The sequence below is a fragment of the Chiloscyllium punctatum genome, chromosome 31 (genome assembly GCF_047496795.1).
Source record: "Chiloscyllium punctatum isolate Juve2018m chromosome 31, sChiPun1.3, whole genome shotgun sequence".
NCBI lineage: Eukaryota > Metazoa > Chordata > Chondrichthyes > Orectolobiformes > Hemiscylliidae > Chiloscyllium > Chiloscyllium punctatum.
The window spans coordinates 50,276,374-50,295,567 of NC_092769.1; the positions used below are offsets into that span (position 1 = coordinate 50,276,374).

At 39.7% G+C, this 19,194-nt stretch overlaps 1 gene segment (V, D, J or C); it reads right to left on the bottom strand.

The window, feature by feature from the left end:
- Positions 1-10,085: 10,085 nt before the first annotated feature.
- LOC140456879 (Ig heavy chain C region-like) lies at positions 10,086-19,147 on the bottom strand. The segment is given in 6 exon segments: positions 10,086-10,203; positions 10,343-10,470; positions 13,288-13,617; positions 14,072-14,380; positions 16,321-16,659; positions 19,009-19,147. Coding segments are annotated over 6 exon segments (1,254 nt in total).
- Positions 19,148-19,194: the final 47 nt, after the last annotated feature.

Genomic DNA, 19,194 nt, shown 5'->3' on the forward strand with positions numbered 1-19,194 from the left:
ACAAAGCTCAGTGCTGTAATATTTCACTTTGTACTAACATCTGGATCAAACTAAAATACCATTCAATGCAAATATAAAACGAATTGAACCAGTTTTAAACATTTAAAACATATTATATATTTCACCAAAGGAGTGTATTGAAATATTTCAATAGTTCTCATTGTGTCAAGTACCAGCAAACAGTGGAGTCTGTTCCAATCTATTTTATCTTGTCTAAAGAATAGGCTGAGGAAAAGAGCAGTGCATTATGGGCTCCTTCAATTTGAGAATGAGGAAAGGAGTACAGTGTGGATCAGTGATGAACAGCAGGAACAGTATTCTCCAGGTTAGAATAGATGTGCAGTGGAATATACTAAAATGATAGAATGAGAGAAGCTGAAGTGGGACATTGTCAGCTGAATTTTTTATAAGTCTGTTCAAATCGGGTCAGTCAGGATCTTATTGAATGGTGGAGCAGGCTCGAAGGGCGAAGTGACCTATCCTCGTTCATTGTTCATACCTCGAAACAATTTTGTTAGTTACTCAAGTGGAAGTATTAAACACACATTTTAAACTGTTACATGGACGCATGCTGATATTTCCATCTATGACTCCCTGGGTTTGATAACATGTAATTGACAGTGGCCCCAGGGGTTCTGCACTTGTTTCAGAGATCTTGAAATAGATGTTTAGGATACTCTGAGGTTGCATTAAGATGTTATATAAATGCACAACTTTTCTATTTGTCTTCCTGCGAGGGTAGAGAGGGTTTTGCTCTTCATCAAACCTGTGCATCATTTGACTTCAATCTGCTTTTCTTTTTTGCATTATTGTGTGGAGTTTATTCTCTTAAGTCAACAGCCTGGGTTTTGCCCAAAGTTTAAGAGGTTTTTACTCACATTGGTGAGTTTCTGTATCCCATGAGGTAGATTCATTGCAATCAGTAATGGAAAATATAGCAGATCAAATATAATGTTGTTAACTGTTATTAGGTCATTTAACAGGGATAACTATGTGCTGTTCTATGCCCCACAGGATTTAAAAGCCTTTTCAGTGAGGCCACTGCTGATTTACCCAAGGCGCTATACTGGTGAACTCACTGAGACTGAAACCTTTATAATCTGGGACAATGATGAAATACAAACTGACTGGAACTGCAACTTATCAGAAAAACTAGGGAACAGGGAGAGATTGGGGCCGAAGCTCAGAACATGGAGGCACTGTAAACCCAAGCACCCATTGACACAGCTTCTCGAGATGAGTTATGATGTGGTTCTGCACTATTCGGGTCTGATCTCTGATCAGAACCAATGCTTCTCTGTCAAACCTATGTGGTTTGTGGAAACAAATAATGTCTGCTAGGAGGCAACTACAAAGCTCTCCTGCAATAATGTGACACAGAATCAAGTGAAATTTGGAGTATCCCCTTTTGGGGCTTCTTGCATCCTTTCAAGTGGCAGCTGAATTTGTTGGTCAGGTATCGGTTACCATCGAATTGGATGAAATCTTGTTAGTGGTTCATTTATTTACATTTCCCTATCTCTGAGGTTTGCCCCATTTCTTTATTAAAGAGCCAATGTGTGTGAGATCTCTTTAGTGCTGTCCATAGGATAGCCGTGCTCCTGCCACTGTGCAACTGCATATTGATATCTGCCTTTAAAAACAATCTGAATCTGTGGTCACATACTGGTGTCAGAACTGAGTAGGGCTCATAATAGAATGACCAACTTGACAACTGCTACAAACCAATGTGGGCTAGATTTTCCAACTGTCATTATCACAAGGGTGCTTTTGGTGCCACATTCACTATTCAGAATAACAATTGGTTTTTCTGCTCATGCAGAATTTCTCTCTATTACTTTAAATAATAGTGTACTGTGTGTGGTTTGTTTCTATTTATTTCTGTTCCTCAATGACTTTGAAATTCTTACTGTAAAAGGATCAAAGGCAAAGTAATGCCATTCTTCTCTCTCCAGAAGGACATTGTTGCTGGTTTTCCTCTGAGGCCAGTGCAGAACTCTACCAGTTCATTGTAGGCCTGATACATTATGGTTAAGTTTCACCTCTGCCAGCTGGTACAACGTGGAAATTTGAGTGTTGATGAAAATGAGGATTTTTAAAAAAAATTAAGTCTTTATTATTGTACTTATCAGGACACTCTCAAGAATGCCAATGGGAAGGGAGAAGACATTTAATCTGTCTGGGTAATGAGTACTGATTGGTAAAGGCATGGAGAATGGACCAGGTGATGATTGGCAGTTAACTGCCAATGCTTGTTGTGATTCGACTAAATTGGTGATGGCCATTCTCTGATTCATTTGGCAAGGCAATACCTTGACCACTCAGGCAACCTGCCAATTGAAAACTTAACAAAGTTTAGCTGTTAACTGTCCGTCACCATCTGACCCGCCCATTTCCATTGGGGACATCTCGATCAATCATTGTGTACTTTCCAAAGCAGCAGATCTCTTTTCCTGTTCAGTGTAAACTGTTGTTTCCCTTTACATCAAAATCCTTGCAGCTTTGCTGATGCATGCAAGACAAAAAAAAAGTATGTCGTATTTTACAGAAATACCCAATTTCTGTATTTGCAAACAACTGTTTGAAAATGGGAACTTTTTGCTAATGGAGGATCCAACATCCTGCTGATATGATTAAAATGGAGGAGAAAGTGAGGACTGCAGATGCTGGAAATGTGTTGCTGGAAAAGCGCAGCAGGTCAGGCAGCATCCAAGGAACAGGAGAATCGACGTTTTGGGCAGAAGGGCTTATGCCCGAAACATCGATTCCCATGTTTAAAATGGAATCTAGTTTTCGAATTTGAAATAATTTAACCCCCTGACAAGCCCGCTTTGTACATGCAGATCCTCTTTGAATATTGTATCAGTCTGGCTGTTGAAAGACAGCTTTGGAAAGTTGTTTATTTATGTTAACTTCATTTAATGAATTGCTGAACCGGTGGAAAATACATTCTATTGCATTTACAAAACTAAGATATCTTGTGAAATCAGGAGATGTGCACAATGCAAATTAACATCCCATTTACTGCTGGCCTGGACAAGACTGGTAAATTTAAACTGGCGCTTATAGAAAAAGACTGAGAAGTTAACTGGCTCATTATCATCTAATGTATTAAGTTTAACCTTCTGTCTGTCTGTAAATTCTTCAAGGCCTATATCCATGCTGCCTCTTGTACCCCTGGTATACACACTCTGTTCTTTTGGTTCTCTGATTGCTTTATATCTTTTTGTCCACGAGTATGGTCAAGTCCCCTTAATTAGCTGTACTTTACTGATAAACTTCCTCAGATGCCCTCTTTACTCATTCTCTCTTTGAAAGCTTACTTAAAAGGCAGTTTCATGTTTCTGGTCATTGGTCCAAACTCTACTGATACATGCCAACAACCTTCTCCTGTTTGGATTTTGGTGCATCCTTTTCCAGTTTGGAAGGTCGAACTCAAATGCTGAATATAGGGTTAAAGACAGGATTCTTGGTAGTGTGGATGAACAGAGGGATCTGGGTGTGCAAGTAAATAGATCCCTCAAAGTTGCCACCTAAATGGATAGGGTTGTAAAGAAAGCATATGATGTTTAGGCTTTCATTTACAGGGAAATCGAGTTTGAGAGCCGTGAGGTTTTGCTACAGCTCTACATGTCCCTGGTGAGACCACGATTGGAATATTGTGTCCAGTTCTGGTCACCCTGCTATAAGAAGGAGATAGAGGCTTTGGAGAGGGTGCAAAGAAGGCTTACCAGGATGCTGCCTGGACTGGAGGGCTTGCCTTATGAAGAAAGGGTGAATAAGCTTAGACTTTTCTCTCGGGAGAGAAGGAGGAAGCGAGGAGACCTGATTGAGGTGTCCAAAATAATGAAAGGAATAGATAAAATCAAAGCTAGAGAATTTTCTGCATGGCAGGATTGACAGGTATGAGGGGGTCATAGTTTTAAGATATTAGGAGAAAGGTATAGAGGAGACGTTAGAGTAGGTTCTTTACACAGAGAGGTGTGAATGCATGGAATACATTGCCAGCGGTGGTGGCGGAAGCAGAGTCATTTGGGACATTTAAGTGACTGCTGGACATGCATATGGTTAGCAGGGAGTTGGGGGATGTGGAGGTTGTTATTATATTTTACATTAGGATTAAAACTCGGCACACTGTCGTGGGTCTGAGGGCCTGTTCTGCGCTGTACTTTTCTATGTTCGACGTTAAAGCATCTCATAAATGTGAGTAATAATGTCCACTTTTGGCAGATTTAATTGGAATGTATCTGCCAAACCTTTAGCAAAACTGAATCAGCAAACAGCTTCAAACTGTGCGCACATCCATCACATCACATTGCTGTTCCTCATTAACTCTTCAAATACACTGCTCCATTCCAAATAGCGGACCATCCCGTTCCCATTCATAGAAATTTGTTTCTGATGGATGGAAGCGGTTGTTTCTGTACTTCTGCCATTTTTATTGAACTCATCTCAAGCTACACTTTAGAATTTGACAGTCAGGCCAAGACTGTTTGTGTTAAGCTTTATCAATTTTGACCAGTTTTCCAGCTCTTCATGTTCTTGAATATTGGAATGGGACTGGGGTCTATCAGGCCTCAAGGGACAGGCAGCAAGGTCATTAGGTGCATAATACGGTGGAAGATGACAAGGGAAGGAAGGAGTTTCAGTGGCTCTCATATTTCCACCTCCGTAGTATTTTATTGATCCCAAATTAGGGAAAAGATGACCACTCAGGTGGTCAATGTAGAGTCTGTTCCCTCCAGTGCTGGCAGTTTATTAGCAGTAGGTGGGTCCTCTATTGCGTGGGAGACCTCCTCCTGCATCCTAGAGACACGCCTGCAGGATGTCCCTCCTAATGAAGTACCTCATGGCTCACAACAGGGTTTCCCATCTGCATACTGGAACAGTCTCCTGTCCATGGTAGCGATCATTACGGGAACTGGAAATCAGAGTATGTGAGTGAAAGAAGCCGTGAGGGCTAGAGTGTTCACAACATTCCCAGGACCAGGTTGGCAGGTCCTAATGAAGCCATTAATAAGTCATTAAGATCCCCCAATTGGTGCATGAACAATGGGTTACTCCTACTCCTAGTAAGAGTATTGCTTTTTAGTGCTATTTAGCAAATAGTGAAGTGTGGCCATGTGATAAAATCATTTCCATTCAGTGCTGAGTACTCGAGACTTTTTTGTGAGAAACTTTATAATTTTTCTAGCTGTTCTGAATACAGTTTTTGTTTCATACAATGGTGATTTTCTACATAGGGTTACAGAGGAAAAACAGACCATTTGGCACAATCAGTCCATGCCAGTGCTTATGTTCCACTCAAGGTGTTTCACATCTTTCCTCATCTAAATCCCCCATTGTAATTCTCTATTCCCATCCCTTCCAAGTGCTCGCCTAGTTTCCTTGAAATGCATCTAAACTATTGATTTCAACTATTCCGTCTGGTCACATATTCCCCGTTCTCATCATTCTTTCAGTGAAGAGGTTTCTTCTGAATTCCCTTTTGGATTTCTTGAAGTACTGCCTTATATTGACAGCCTCTAGTTATGTTCTAACCCAAAGTGAAATGTTTTCTCTGTACCTTCTCCTTTAAAACCTTTCATAATTTTAGAACTGTCAGCCTTCTTTTCAAGAGAGAAGTGAACAGCACAACAATTCTTCCTTGATATGCACAGCCAGAAACTTGTGTAGCATTTTTATAAATCTTCTCTTCACTCTTTCTCATACATTCTATAATATGTCAACTGGAACTGCAGGCAATACTCTTAATTATAGTCAACCAAATTTTTATAGGGACCCTACTTTCAAATCTATCCCTTTCGAGATAAAGCTTAGAGCTTTGTTTGCATTTTTATGGCCTTTGGAACCTGTGGTGAAATTGTTAGTGACTGATGTAATTGTCTGAAATCCCTTTGTTTGTATCCCTCACTTAGACATGCATCTTTGAATAAATGACCTGCACATTATTCCTACCAAGATGTAACACCTTATGTTTATCTGTGTGGATCTTCATTTGCTAATTATTTTAACATACCGTAAATTAATTAATGATCGCTTGCAACCTTTTGTAGTTCTCAGAATTGGCTACATTTCAACATTCCTTTCCAATTTGGTATCATTGAATTGCTAACTTTTCTTGTCGTAATTTGATACAATATTTAATTTGCAGTTTTACTTTATTTTGTTTTGAATTTTTAGAGAGGTGCAGTAATCCACACGGTAACTATAACAACTAAATGTAGAATTACAGATAGATGAAAATTATTACAAACACAGGACTAATTGATAGACTCTATTAACTGCAAGGTCAAAACAGGGAATTATTTTTTACACGAATGATATGGTGAGATTATCCGTAGTGCAATAACTTTTTCTCCATTTTTTTTGCAGTTTATTTCCTCAGGTCTTTCTGTGCTACTGGTATGAAATTGAAAAGGCACTCATCCTCCATTTTAAGCTAAATGATAATTTTTTAAAAAGCATTTATATAAAACATAACATGATTTATGAAGCCATCCCTCTAGGCTTATACATATTCACAGCCATGTAGAGTTATATAGGGAGAGGCTGAATAGGCTGGGGCTGATTTCTCTGGAGCGTTGGAGACTGAGGTGTGACTTTATAAATGTTTATAAAATCATCAGAGACATGGATACGGTGAATAGACAAGGTTTTTTTCCCTGAGGCGGGTGGAGTCTCACCTAAACCTATACTCGTGAGTATAGGTTTAGAGTGAGAGGGGAAAAAGTTGAAAGTACCTAAGGAGTAACATGTTCATGCTGAGGATGGTGTGTATGGAATGAACTGCCAGAGGAAGCGGTGGAGGCTGGTGCAATTTCAACATATAAAAGGCATCTGAGTGTGTATACGAATAGGAAGGGTTTAGAGGGATATAGGCCAAGTACTGGCAAATGGGACTAGATTAGTTTAGAATATCTGGTCAGCATGGGCAAGTGAGACTAAAAGATCTGTTTCCAAGTTGTAAATCTCTATGACTCTATAATCTACCCCTTTGCTCTTAATGTAGGAGTCGAATCTCTTTGGATCATCTTTAACATTATCTCCCAAGGCTATCTCATTTTCCTTTCTTGCCCTCCTCATTTCCCTCTTTAGAATGTCCCTGCACCTCTTGGACTCTTCGAGATTCACTTGATCTCATTTATCTATATCTAATATATGATTTATTCTTAATCTGACCCAGAGCCTCAATATCTTTATTCCTCCAGTGTTCCCTCCTCTTACCAGCCTAATCTTCACACTAACAGGAACATCACGCCTCTGGACTCACATTATCTTACTTCTGAAAGCTTCACTCTTGCCAGCCATCCCTTGAGCTGCAAACAGTCTACTCCAATCAACCCTTGAAAGTTTTTTTGTCTCATACTATCAAAATTTGCTCCAGTCCAATTAAGAACTTTAACTTATATATAATGCCAATCCTTTCCATCGATATTTTACAACTAATCGAATTATGACCCCGGCCCCAAAAAGCTCCCCAACTAGCCATTCAGTCACTTGCCCTGCCTTGTATCACAAGAGTAGGTCAGGTTTGCTGCTTCTGTGATAGTTACATCTGCATATTAATGTAGAAAATTGACTTTAGCACTTACCAAATTCCTCACCATCCAAGCTCTTAAGACCATGGCTGTCCCACTTTATGTTTGGAAGTTTAAAATTTGTGATTGTTACAATCCAATTATTCTTACATATAAATAAGATCTTTCAACATATTTGTTACTCAATTTCACTCTGACTACTGGGGGTCTATTACAATTGCATCAAATTAATCATGCCCTTCTTATTTATGAGTTCCATCCACATAGCTTCACTGGACCATCCCTCAGAATTACCTTGTGTTAGAACAGCACTTATATTTCACCACAAGAAAAATTGACTCCAATCTCCTTCTAGCTCTTCCTATTTCTGCCGAACCTTTGATGGTGGGATGGGCTTTGAACATAAATTATTCAGTTTACTGGTGATGGTTCGTAGCTGAAAATAAAGATACCATGGATGATTTGGGTGATGGGAAATAAAAGGTTACATTGTGTGGAAGGAAAATTCTGGATATAAACAAGAATTTTACAAACCGATCTCCATTCTGTCTGCCCAGGTCTTGCCTACACCGCTGTACCTCCAGAGGACTTTCCTTTTATTTTGATGAGTTCAAGTTAATCTCAGCCGCTGTTTTGTACTTGTCAACTATTTGTTTACGGGGGTTTGCCGATTCAGAATGTAGGTTGCCTTATTGTGTACCTTCTCAGAGTTCAGTGTTTGGAGTCCTTGTTGGTTCACCCTGTGCTTTGGTATATAATGCAAAATTACAGAAAAATATTAATAGCAATTTAAGGTAAAATGTTAGGATATTGGAAGAACAGCTAAGAGCATCAAGTTTGGCAGAGGGGTTTGTGGGACAGGACATGGAAAGCAGCAGGGTTTCCAGAACTTCTCATCTCTGCTTTCCCTGATCAAAATCAACCTGCGATTTATAATTTTTGAGGATTGTTATTCATTAATATCGGTGTGTCAGATAGATCTCAGACTCAGGGAGGTGTGACGTGCTTCTTTGTTTTGTGATGAACTCAGAGGAACATACAATAGTAAGGGAGTAAACCCAAAGGGGTGAAGGAGCAGATGATCCCCTGTGTGTATGTGCACAAATCAGGGAATGTACCATGACACGTGCACAGAAGAGCAAATAATCCCTACTTCATCAATAACGCTGCAGAGAACAAACACAAAGCAATTATATTAAACTCAAATAAAACAGTCTCTTGTCTCATCTGGAATGTTGCATCTTGTTTCCAGTGCCACGTTTTTGAAAACATGCGAAGTTACGAGATTGAGTGTGTGACTGATTCACAACATTATTCCCGGAATGATACACCTCACCAACTCTGAGAAATTGGGACTGTTCTCCTCTGCTGATAGTTTCCAGACTCTGTGAACAGTTGCTCTGATTGGTTCTCAATTCCGTCTTGCGTCACATAGATCCCAATGGCTGAATATTTCAAGGACTCATGAGCTCTGCCTTGCCTGATCAACATCGACCTCTGATTTATTATTTGTGAGGGTTGCTGTCCTGTAATATCCCTGTCTCAGATAGATCTCAGTCTCATTCCCTGGGATTTGACAGGTGTGGTGTGTCAAATAGATCCCAGGAATTGTGCTCCATGAGATTTAGGTGTGAGAAAAACTCCAGTTCTGAGAATCCGCCCTTGGATTGTGCCCGTGTTGTGTGTGAATACCTGACTGAACGGTGATATTTTTGGCTGATGAATGTTTCGTTGGGAGCTTTAGGTGGCGATTTCTGCATTACTAACCCAGGCTTTCCCCACGTTGGGAGCACTTTTAGTTTAGACGGTGTAGAGTAAAGTTTCAAACTCCTTTGCCTGCCTTTTATAGGCTTCTGGTGGAGCAAAGCTCCTCATTTGTATCATTAGATGACCCGAGGTCGTGACCCTTTGTGCATAAGAGGAAATGTTCTCTAATCATTCTGCCTCTGGAGTGTTCCATCAGCCATATCGTGTGATAGATGTATTTACATTAGTGGGCTGCATGGTAGCGCAGCATTAAACTAAATGACTTTTTGAAACACAACCAAACAGAAAAAATGAAAGCATTTGGCTGGGAAAGGAGTAGGATGTGGGAAAATGTATTATTACTGACTGGCCTTGAAGAAAGAATTAAGTAAACTCAAGGTTAGTGCATATTTATTTGAGATTTATTAACAATTTCAGAAAGCATTTTTATCCAAAAAGTTGATGTAAAAGCTAACAGAAGTGAATATAATGGCTGATGCCACATTGAGATGAGAACACATACGCTGTGAGCTGGGAATTTTCTGTACATCAGTAACAGTCACAAGAAAGGGAATACAAAGTCTCATCAGAAAGGGTTACATCAGTAACAGTCACAAGAAAGGGAGTAGAAAGGCCCATCAGAAAGGGTAGGCAACCATTCTGAGTAAGGAACTAATAAAAACAAAACAAATGTGCTTCAAACAACTGGGAAGCTACAAATTCGACCAACCACAACCATCTCAAAGATATCAAAGTAAAAAGGAAAATCCATCAATAATTGTCTGAGTTACATGCTGATAAACTGAAGTAATCTCACTGTTAGAGTCAGCAACAGGACAGATTGTAGATTGGGAATTCAGAGACCTTGATAAGCAGATCAGGAAAATCAAGGGGGTCCACAATTCATTCACTTAACCTGGAAAAGAGAGATAAAGCAATGACGCAGATATTTATGATCAGGGACTTTCAGATTTAATGTTTATTCAATGGCACACTTAGAGATTTCACAAAACATATTGGGCTACTTGGCATGAGAAAGATGTGATTATTCTCACCTTCACCAGAGTGACAGCAGCGCTGTAGAAAATACTCAGGAAGAACAAGGTAATGAACGTGGAAGCAGTTGTCCAGATGTTGCTGTTATCATCCTCATAGTCTTCAATCCAAGTGCGATCTATTGAATCTATGAATATAAAGCCGAGAGAACGCATTTAGATTGTTTATTGATCCAGATTGATCTATCTGCATCCAAGTCATGTAATTAGAGACCATTACATCTTCAAAAAGCAATCAGGTATTTCTCAAGTGTGACTCTTATCTGTATCTATTAGTGCATTATTGACTCTCAGCAAGAAATTACAAATACTAACTGCACATGTTCTTTCTTCATTGTCCATGTCAGAACGTTTTAAATTATTTTTCTTTCAATCTATTATTTAAGGATATTATTATTTGAGGAATGCTTATTATGAATGATTATTTTAATTATATCATTATATTTTAAATATAGGCTGTGACAGCACTTTAGTTGAAAATTGTGGCCATCACTGAATAAAAGTTCAAATGTGGTTCTCATCTTTATGTATTGGTGACCAATTGCTTGGCAAATCATGAATATAAGTGACATCACAGTCAGGACATTGCTTCATATTTTTGTTTGTAGGATCTGTACATTTAGGAATAAGTGTTTGTACATGTGTCCCTTAATTTATTTGATCTACTGCTTGGTGTGTTTGATTTTCCTTTAATGTTTGTGCATGTGGTTATGAGAGTCTCTTACTTCACTCTTGCCCATGTTGGAGTCTGTGCATGAATAAACATATTCGTGTTCCTTTACTGCTGGTGTGCTCATGTGTTTGTGCACCTAAATTTTGGTCTTTTCACATTCTGTAAGCATCATTATGCTAATATTCCACTTCGTTGCTGCTCCTATGCTTATCTTGTAATGTCTTTGTGAGTGTTTACTTTTCATTATTGCTATCTAAAACGTGTGCTTATGTGTCTGTTTCAGATCCTACCTACAACTAGGTTATTTTCATGTTTATGCTTAATAAATGTTAGCATGCAATGTTATGCTTTGATGGATGTTTATATTTATATGATGATTTTTGCTTGTGTGGCAATCTTTCCTAAACCATCTCCTGATAAGCTTGTTTGTGTTATTGTTTGTGGATGCTTGCTGATGCTTGTACCCATTAACCTTATTTAATAAACGCCTCTCTATTTGTTGATCTATGCACTTGTGTGTCTGCATGTGAGACTCTGAATTTGTGTGTACATGTGATATTGTATCCATGCTGATCAATGTGGTTTAAAAATAACTAATTAAGCTGCCTCTGTCATTGTATGTTTGTGATTCTGAAAATGGGAAAATTATGATATTAATATTTATCTCTGTGCACTTACGTACCTGTGTGAGTTGACAAGTGGGAGGACATTTTTCGGAATTTGTATCTGTGTTCATGCGTGTGTGTCTGTACGCATTGTACTGTATGAATGTAAATGTATTTGTGTGTTACCGTGTGTCTATGTTTCTCATGGTTATGTGTGAGTACCCCTGTTCATTTGTGCAAATGATTTTCATTCGGTGTATGTGAGTTTTTGTATGAGCTTAGAGAGTGTTCAAGTGCCACTTGCATGTGTGGCTCTGTGTGAGTATGCATATGTGACATCTATCTGCACATTTGAGTGTGCACATAAATATGTGTCTTTAGGTGAAAGCTCGTATATGTGTCATTACGAGTGTATTTGTGATCATCTCTCTGTATCTGTTCTTATACCAGACTGCAATTTTTATTATTCTAATTTATTGTTCTAATTTTAATGGATTTAATTAGATCTGACCTTGGTGTTGTAGGAAACATTTCCCATCGTCATGGAGAGATAAGTGTTTTATGAGCAACACTTCTGTTGCAGTGATAGAATTTCTGTCTCTGAGAGAAAAGTCTTGAGTTCAAATCCCCACTGCCCAAGAGATAACATTTCTGAATATGTTTATTAGAAAATGTCTACTTGTGTTCTGTATGTGAAACAAAATGATATCAGGTATTCGAATACCAGAATTGACCCCATGTGCTCCAGAAAACTGAGACAAACCTATGGAATACAAACCGGGACGATGCAAACACCAGTTTTGGATTATGGGAATCAATGTTAATCATTTGTTAACAGAGCCAAGCATGTCCAACATGCTTCAAAGGTATTATTTTGCATGGAAATGTTAAATCTTTGGACAGTAAGCAAGAAACTAACTGTTCCTGCTAGTAACTGGGTGACATTTCAGAGGACATCTTCCATGAAAACTCTTCACAGGGAGCACGAGGACAGACCATTCATCGTTCCCCTCCCCTCTGCTTCACGACAACTTATCTGTTGATTGTCTTTGGTGTGAAAGTGAAGATACATTCTGTCAACTCATGCGCTGGTGCAAGATCCCTGGCAGTTCCCCAGAAACAAAGGTTACATTCAAACTGTTCTGCACTATTTACGATTGGTATGTTCCAATCAAATTTAATTTTAACGTGTCTTAAATTTACATTTCCAATTGGTGCAATATGGCAGTTTAAAACTGACATGAATTTTGTCAGAGTGTCCAATCGGGGGAATCAAGAACACCAAGTTCAAAACTCGTGCTCTACCCTTGACATAAAATGGACATTGTCAGATTTTGTCACAGAGGGATTTAGGATGCATAAGGTATTTGGCGGAATCCTGCAATGAGTGAGCTTTACTCTGTCTCTGACCCAGGGTGTATCTGAGCAGAGAACATGAACTGCACAAGACACTTGTCCTAGAACTGTTAATAATCCACTTTAAGTGCACAGATGGAATGGAAGTCAGGATGGAAAACAATTAATTCAGTATTTAACTCACAACTGGAGGGAAAAAAAAACACTTCTATTACTTCTGTTGAATTATTAAATGCAACTTTGAGATTTTTATTGACATGAATTAACAGTGTCCATCAGTGCAAGCGAAATGTTTACAAAACTCGGTTTACCGCTGGATTTATCGACTGTTCTGTTGATGATCTTCAGTGGAATCGCTTCATGTCCCACCACACAGGAGTAAGAAGCACCGCTGGCCCACTCCTCCGCTGTAATGGATAACAGGCTGTACATGAAGAAGGAGATGTTGTCACTCTCCGCCATCACCTCGGTGTTCTTGTAGTTACTGGGATTCACCGGCTTGTCATTGTTTGTCCACTTGACGAAGATCTCTCGGGGGGAGAAACCTCTCACTAAACAGGTGAGGGAGAGAAACCTCTGAGCGGAGATTTCTTCTGTTGGTGGTAGGAGGACCGACACTGATGGCTCCAGCGGATTAATCACTGCAGAATATTTGAGACAAATATAAATCAACCAAAAAATCCTGAACCAATATCACAATTTCACTAAATATTAAAATATGCCATGTTTAATTTGGGATTTATTTACTTCCGTTAACTAAAGGAGCAGAATGGTCCACATTCTGTCCAGTAAAAAAAGTCGAGTTTAATGTGAAAGTTGCCTCCATGTTTCCAGCCCACAACAAGGACATTCTGTCCAACTGTCATTGCTGATGGTGAGGTCACAACCCAGGCTTCTTCCCACTTTATCTGACTGAATCAGAATACTATATCCTTTGGTCCATCTTTTTCTTAATCAGCTACCTAACTATCCTGCCTTCAGATGCATCATTAATCCTCCCAATGGTGTTTGTTCATTACCAATCAAAGCCTGACATTGATGTAACTGGATCTGGATTACACATGGGATCCTTTGTGCTTTAATCTCACCGCTCACCTTTCTCCTTGTGGATGGAGTCTCTCCGCGGAGTCGGTAGATTCTGATGGTACACAACACATTCAAAAGTAACGCCACTCAGCCAGGCTTCAGTAGAAATGTCTAATTTGCTGATCACGCTGTCGGGATTCTGTCCAGGCTGGTCAGCAATCTCTGTTTTCAGAGGCTTCTTTTCTTGTTTCCAGGTCACGTTGACTCCAGAAGGAAAATTGGACACAACGCAGGTTAACGTCACCGTAGCCTCCAGTAAGATTTGTTCTACTGGCGGTGGGAGGATTTTAACGGTGTTAGGGTGGCACTCGGTATCTTCTATGAAACAAAAATCAAAGTCAATGAAAAATGCCCCTTTATGATACAAACAGCCAATCTTCAGATTACTTCTTCACAGGGTGAAGACACCACCTTCAAAATGGCAACTCCAACTATTGCTGAAACGATGCTTACTGTTGTTGATGTATTTTGATTTGTGAAAGCATTTGTGATTACCTATAACATACCCTGTGTAATTACTCCTAAAGAACACTGGCTTTGTAACAAGTGAAACCTGAAAAAAAATAAAATAATCGAAGATACCATCATGTAACTCATGGAATTACCTTTCTTTCAGAGTCTGTCTCTCACTTAACACCATCTTTTGATACTTGTGACAAGGGTAATCTCAATATAATGAGTTCATTTCTATGTTCATAACCCTTAGGTGCAAATGCTGCTGGTCATGCTGACTGCCAAATCACATCCTACATTTTCGACAAATGATAATAAACAATAATTATTCTCTTTGCAGAGTTCTAAAGTGTTACAGGAGCGGTGAACAGCCATGGAAATTCTGTTCATTATATTTAACGTGATCAAAAATACTTTGCGTTATTGGTGTGATGTCATTCTCTAATTTATGTCATTGTTCCTTGTGAGCTGTGTTTGGAGCAGATCAGAAAACAAGACATTGAGTACAGCATTGGATATCGAGAAGGACACCCATCTCCTTAAGTCTTTCCCTCCATTCAGTTTGTTCATAACTGGTCTGTACTTTCAGTTTATTTACGAAGGTGCGTTTTTTAATTTCTTCATAGAGCAGGGGAGAAAAAAACAAACAAAAGCGTCTTAAATTAATCTACAAACACGATGGAAATGTGCACTAATTTTATAGACATCCACTACTCACTGTGTAAACATCGCTACCACAAACCAGGCTAAATCAGCCTGTCTCGAGTTCCCAGTTCATTCATCACTATTGGACCGTTCTTACCAGAATTTATTCTCCTGCCTCATCCACTAATTACAGAGAGCATCTGAAAGAAGCTCAGTGAGATCACGTTTATCCCAGTTGATGTGATACCCACTTGGTCTGTGGTCTGATCCCATAAATGAAGTTAAAGAGCTCAGTACCAGATAAAAATCGATGTCGTACAATGTCCAAGGCCAACAGGTCATTCCTGAGCAGGGAATGAAGCATTGAACGCATTTTGATTTATTTTCAAGTAAGGGTCACTGCATATTTTAACCACGTCTTTTTGAGACCACAACATCATAAGATAGAGGATCAGAATAAGGCTGTACGGCCAACCCAGAGTTTAGATCAGAATGATGCTGGAAAAGCACAGCAGGTCAGGCAGCATCCGACGAGCAGGAACATCGATGTTTCGGGCTACAGCCATTCTACTGTCTTCTCTAAACAAGAGCCGATCTATCTCTGGCTTGAATACACACAATGGCCTGGCCTCCACAGCCCTCTGCAGCAACAAGTTCCACAGCCTCATCACCGTCTGGCTGAAGAAATTTCTCCCCACATTTCAGTTCTAAACGGTGCCCCTTTGACCCTGAGACTGTGCCCTTGGGTCCGAGTCTTGCCTACCAGTCAAAACATCTATTCCACGTTCACCCGACCTCAGTCTCTCAGTATTTTCTATGTTTCAATCAGATATCTCTCCAATATCCCCCCCCTCCACCCCCAAACTTATCCTTGAAGCGGCCCTCTGAACGCCTCTCCCAGCATGGTCAGGCAATAAACTATTTAACAAAGCTCACTGTCTATTTATCTATCTTCAACAGAGAGGAAACATGCTGTTCTGACTTGCCAAAATGTTGAGTCATGAGCAATGCTAATGTAACACTCAAACTGAAATGCGATATGTGGCATGTTGGGAAACGAGAAGCTGTACCGTACTGTTTACTACGCCTGATAAATGAGCGTGTTTGATTCACATCAGAGTTTAGAATGATTTTTAGCTCTCTCAGTGTGTGTCTCTTACCCTGGAGTGCGGTGATGTTTTTACTTTGAATGTTCTCTCCATGAGTGACCTGGCAGGTATAGACTGCGCTGTTGAACCATTCACCAGAAGGGACCATCAGCCGACTCGTCACCGAGAAGTTCCCGTTTGCCTCACACACGGGAGACGTGAAGAAGCCAGAATCCAAGGGTCGGCCATTTTTCAACCAACTCACGGAGATTGACTTCGGATGGAAATCGATGATTGAACAGACGACGGTTGCAAACTTGCTGCTTGCGATTTCTTCACTGGAGCTCACAGTTAGGAGAAGAGTTGGTGGGAGAATAACTAGATCATTAGGAAACACAATGCATAAATTATCTGACGAATTTCAGAACAAATACAATCAGTTCTCATATATCAAGGTTTCTTGTGGTTAATGGATACAAGAATCATAATTGTGCAGAGTGCTGGAGAAGCTGGGATCCACACAGAAAGATCAGCAGGACAATGTGAAAGGCTAAAATTATAGGACACAGCAAGGGAGTCAAAGAGGCATAGAAACTATAGGCCGGTAACATCAAAAGGGAGATAACAATGTTGGATGGTATTCGTTTTAATGACAGAGTCTGATGAACAAGGCAGACAAATTACTGGCATAAATGAGGAAATGATGCGGTTGCCATCACAGAGACATATTGAGAGCGGGGCAGGAGTAGCTATTCAATATTCCAGGATTTAGTGCCTTCAGGTGAGACAAGGAAAGATGGAAAAGGATGAGGGCTGGGGGTGTGCAGTGCAGAATGTTGCTTCTGTCGCAATTCTGACAAGAGTATTTTAGGCTTTAAAGAGAAATGAAACCATGGATACCTCCTCGAACAAAGGCAAATGGACAGTACTTCAAAACCAAAATACAGCAAACATAACTACTGGGAGAGCACGATAGACCTTACTATAGGTCCAAAAGACCAAGTGAACATACATGGGCAAATTTCAGAGAAATGTAAATTAAATAGGGGAATGAGAAAAGAGGTTTTTAACTTCCTCAGCATAGGCTTGGATATCATTTTGTCAAAAATTTAGAGGGAGCAGAATTCTGAAAATGCCCCCAGGAGAATATTTTAACAAAGTATGTGTTTAATACTGAGAATTTTAATCCAGACCTTGCAAGAGAGGGGTGAATCTGGACTTAACTTTAGGGAATGAAGTCGGCCCAGTGGGTAAAACGTCAATGGTGGAGCACTTTGCAGACAGTGATCGTAAATCAGTTGGATTTCAGATTGTACTGCAAAGGAATAGAAATTGGCCCAAAGTTCTGAAAAAGGGAAGGACAATTTTAGTAAGATCAGGTAATGACTTGACCAGAGTGGATTAGAAGCTGACACTTATTGGTAAATCTGAGTCAGAGCAGTGTGACACATTTAAGAGAGAGATAAGAAAATCACAGGGAGGGCATTTCCCAGGAAGCCACTGAGTGGGACCAAGAATGCAGTGGGCTCTGGACACCAAAGGGCATGGAGGATGAGATAAAGAGAAACAAGGGAGGCTTCCGGTCGATACTGAAATCTCAAAACAATAGGAATTAGTATGGAGTACAGAACGTTCAAGGGGGAGTTTGAAAGACAGAGGAATTAGAAGAGCAAAAGGGACCATGAGAAAATAATAGCAGTCAAAATAAAGGAAAATATTTTTAAAAGTTACACGCTCATTCATAATAAAAGAATTATTCAGGAAACAGTAATGCTCATTAAGTGTATTATTGGAGTGGAGCCAGAGGATTAGGTTGTGGTCAAGACGAACGTGTTGTGCCAGTGTTCAGTAGTAAGAAGGACAATGTGGGGACAGAAAACATGGAGGGGTGTTGTGATGTAGTTTTCAGAAATTAGGACACATGACGTGATGTTCTGTGTTGTCTTGCTGAATGAAAAGTGGTTATATTTCCAGGGCAGATGAAAAGTATACCGAGCTGTTGAGCGATGCAAAGGATGAAATAGTTGGGTCGCTGACAATAATTTAGAATTCCTGTCTGGCCACAGCACTTGTGCCAAGTGAGTGTAGATCAGCCAACGTTGCACTGTCATGCAGGACGAAGGAAGGTATAAATAATGAAAACACAGATCTGTCAAGCTCATCTCAGTGGTAGGGAAACTATTGAGAAGTGAAATTAGTCTTCATTTGGAAGATAAATCAACAATTTTCAGCACAGTTTTATTGAGAGGAAGTCTTGTGTAAGAATTTGATAGTAGTTTTCAGAGAGATAACTCGATGTCCAGATGATAGAAATAATCAGAGCCAATGGGATCGGAGTTAATTTGACAGATTGGATCGAGAACTGGCTGAGTGGTGGGAGCAGGGGATAATAGTCATCGGGTGTCTGTGTGACTGGAAATCTATGTCTCCTGGTGCTCTGTAGGGATTGGTTTGATTTCCTTGTTATTTCTCTTACATACTAATGATTAAGACTCAAATTTAGGAGGATTAACCAGTGAATTCACAGATGAAATGAAAACTGTCATGTTGGTAAGTCATGAGCATAATGGCTTTAGATTGCAGGAGGATATACAAGGGTTGGTTGTATGTGAAGAGAAGTTGCAAATGGAAATTATTCTGCATAAATGTAAGGTGATGTAATTCGGCAGAAGAACCTGTGAGGTATGACGTTTTGAATGGTGGAACCCTGGAAAGGCCTGAGGATCTTTGGGGCATGTACCCACCGATCCCCTATAGTACTGTGTCGTCTGGATAAAGAGGCTAAGAAGGTGAGAGGATATTTGCTTTTATGAGCCGAGACATTGACAATGAAGAGTAGGGAGATGATACTGGAACTTAATAGATCACTGGTTAGGTCATACTGAAGCGTTGTATGCATGTTATCGAAGGAATGTGATTACACTGAAGGCAGTATTGATGAGATTT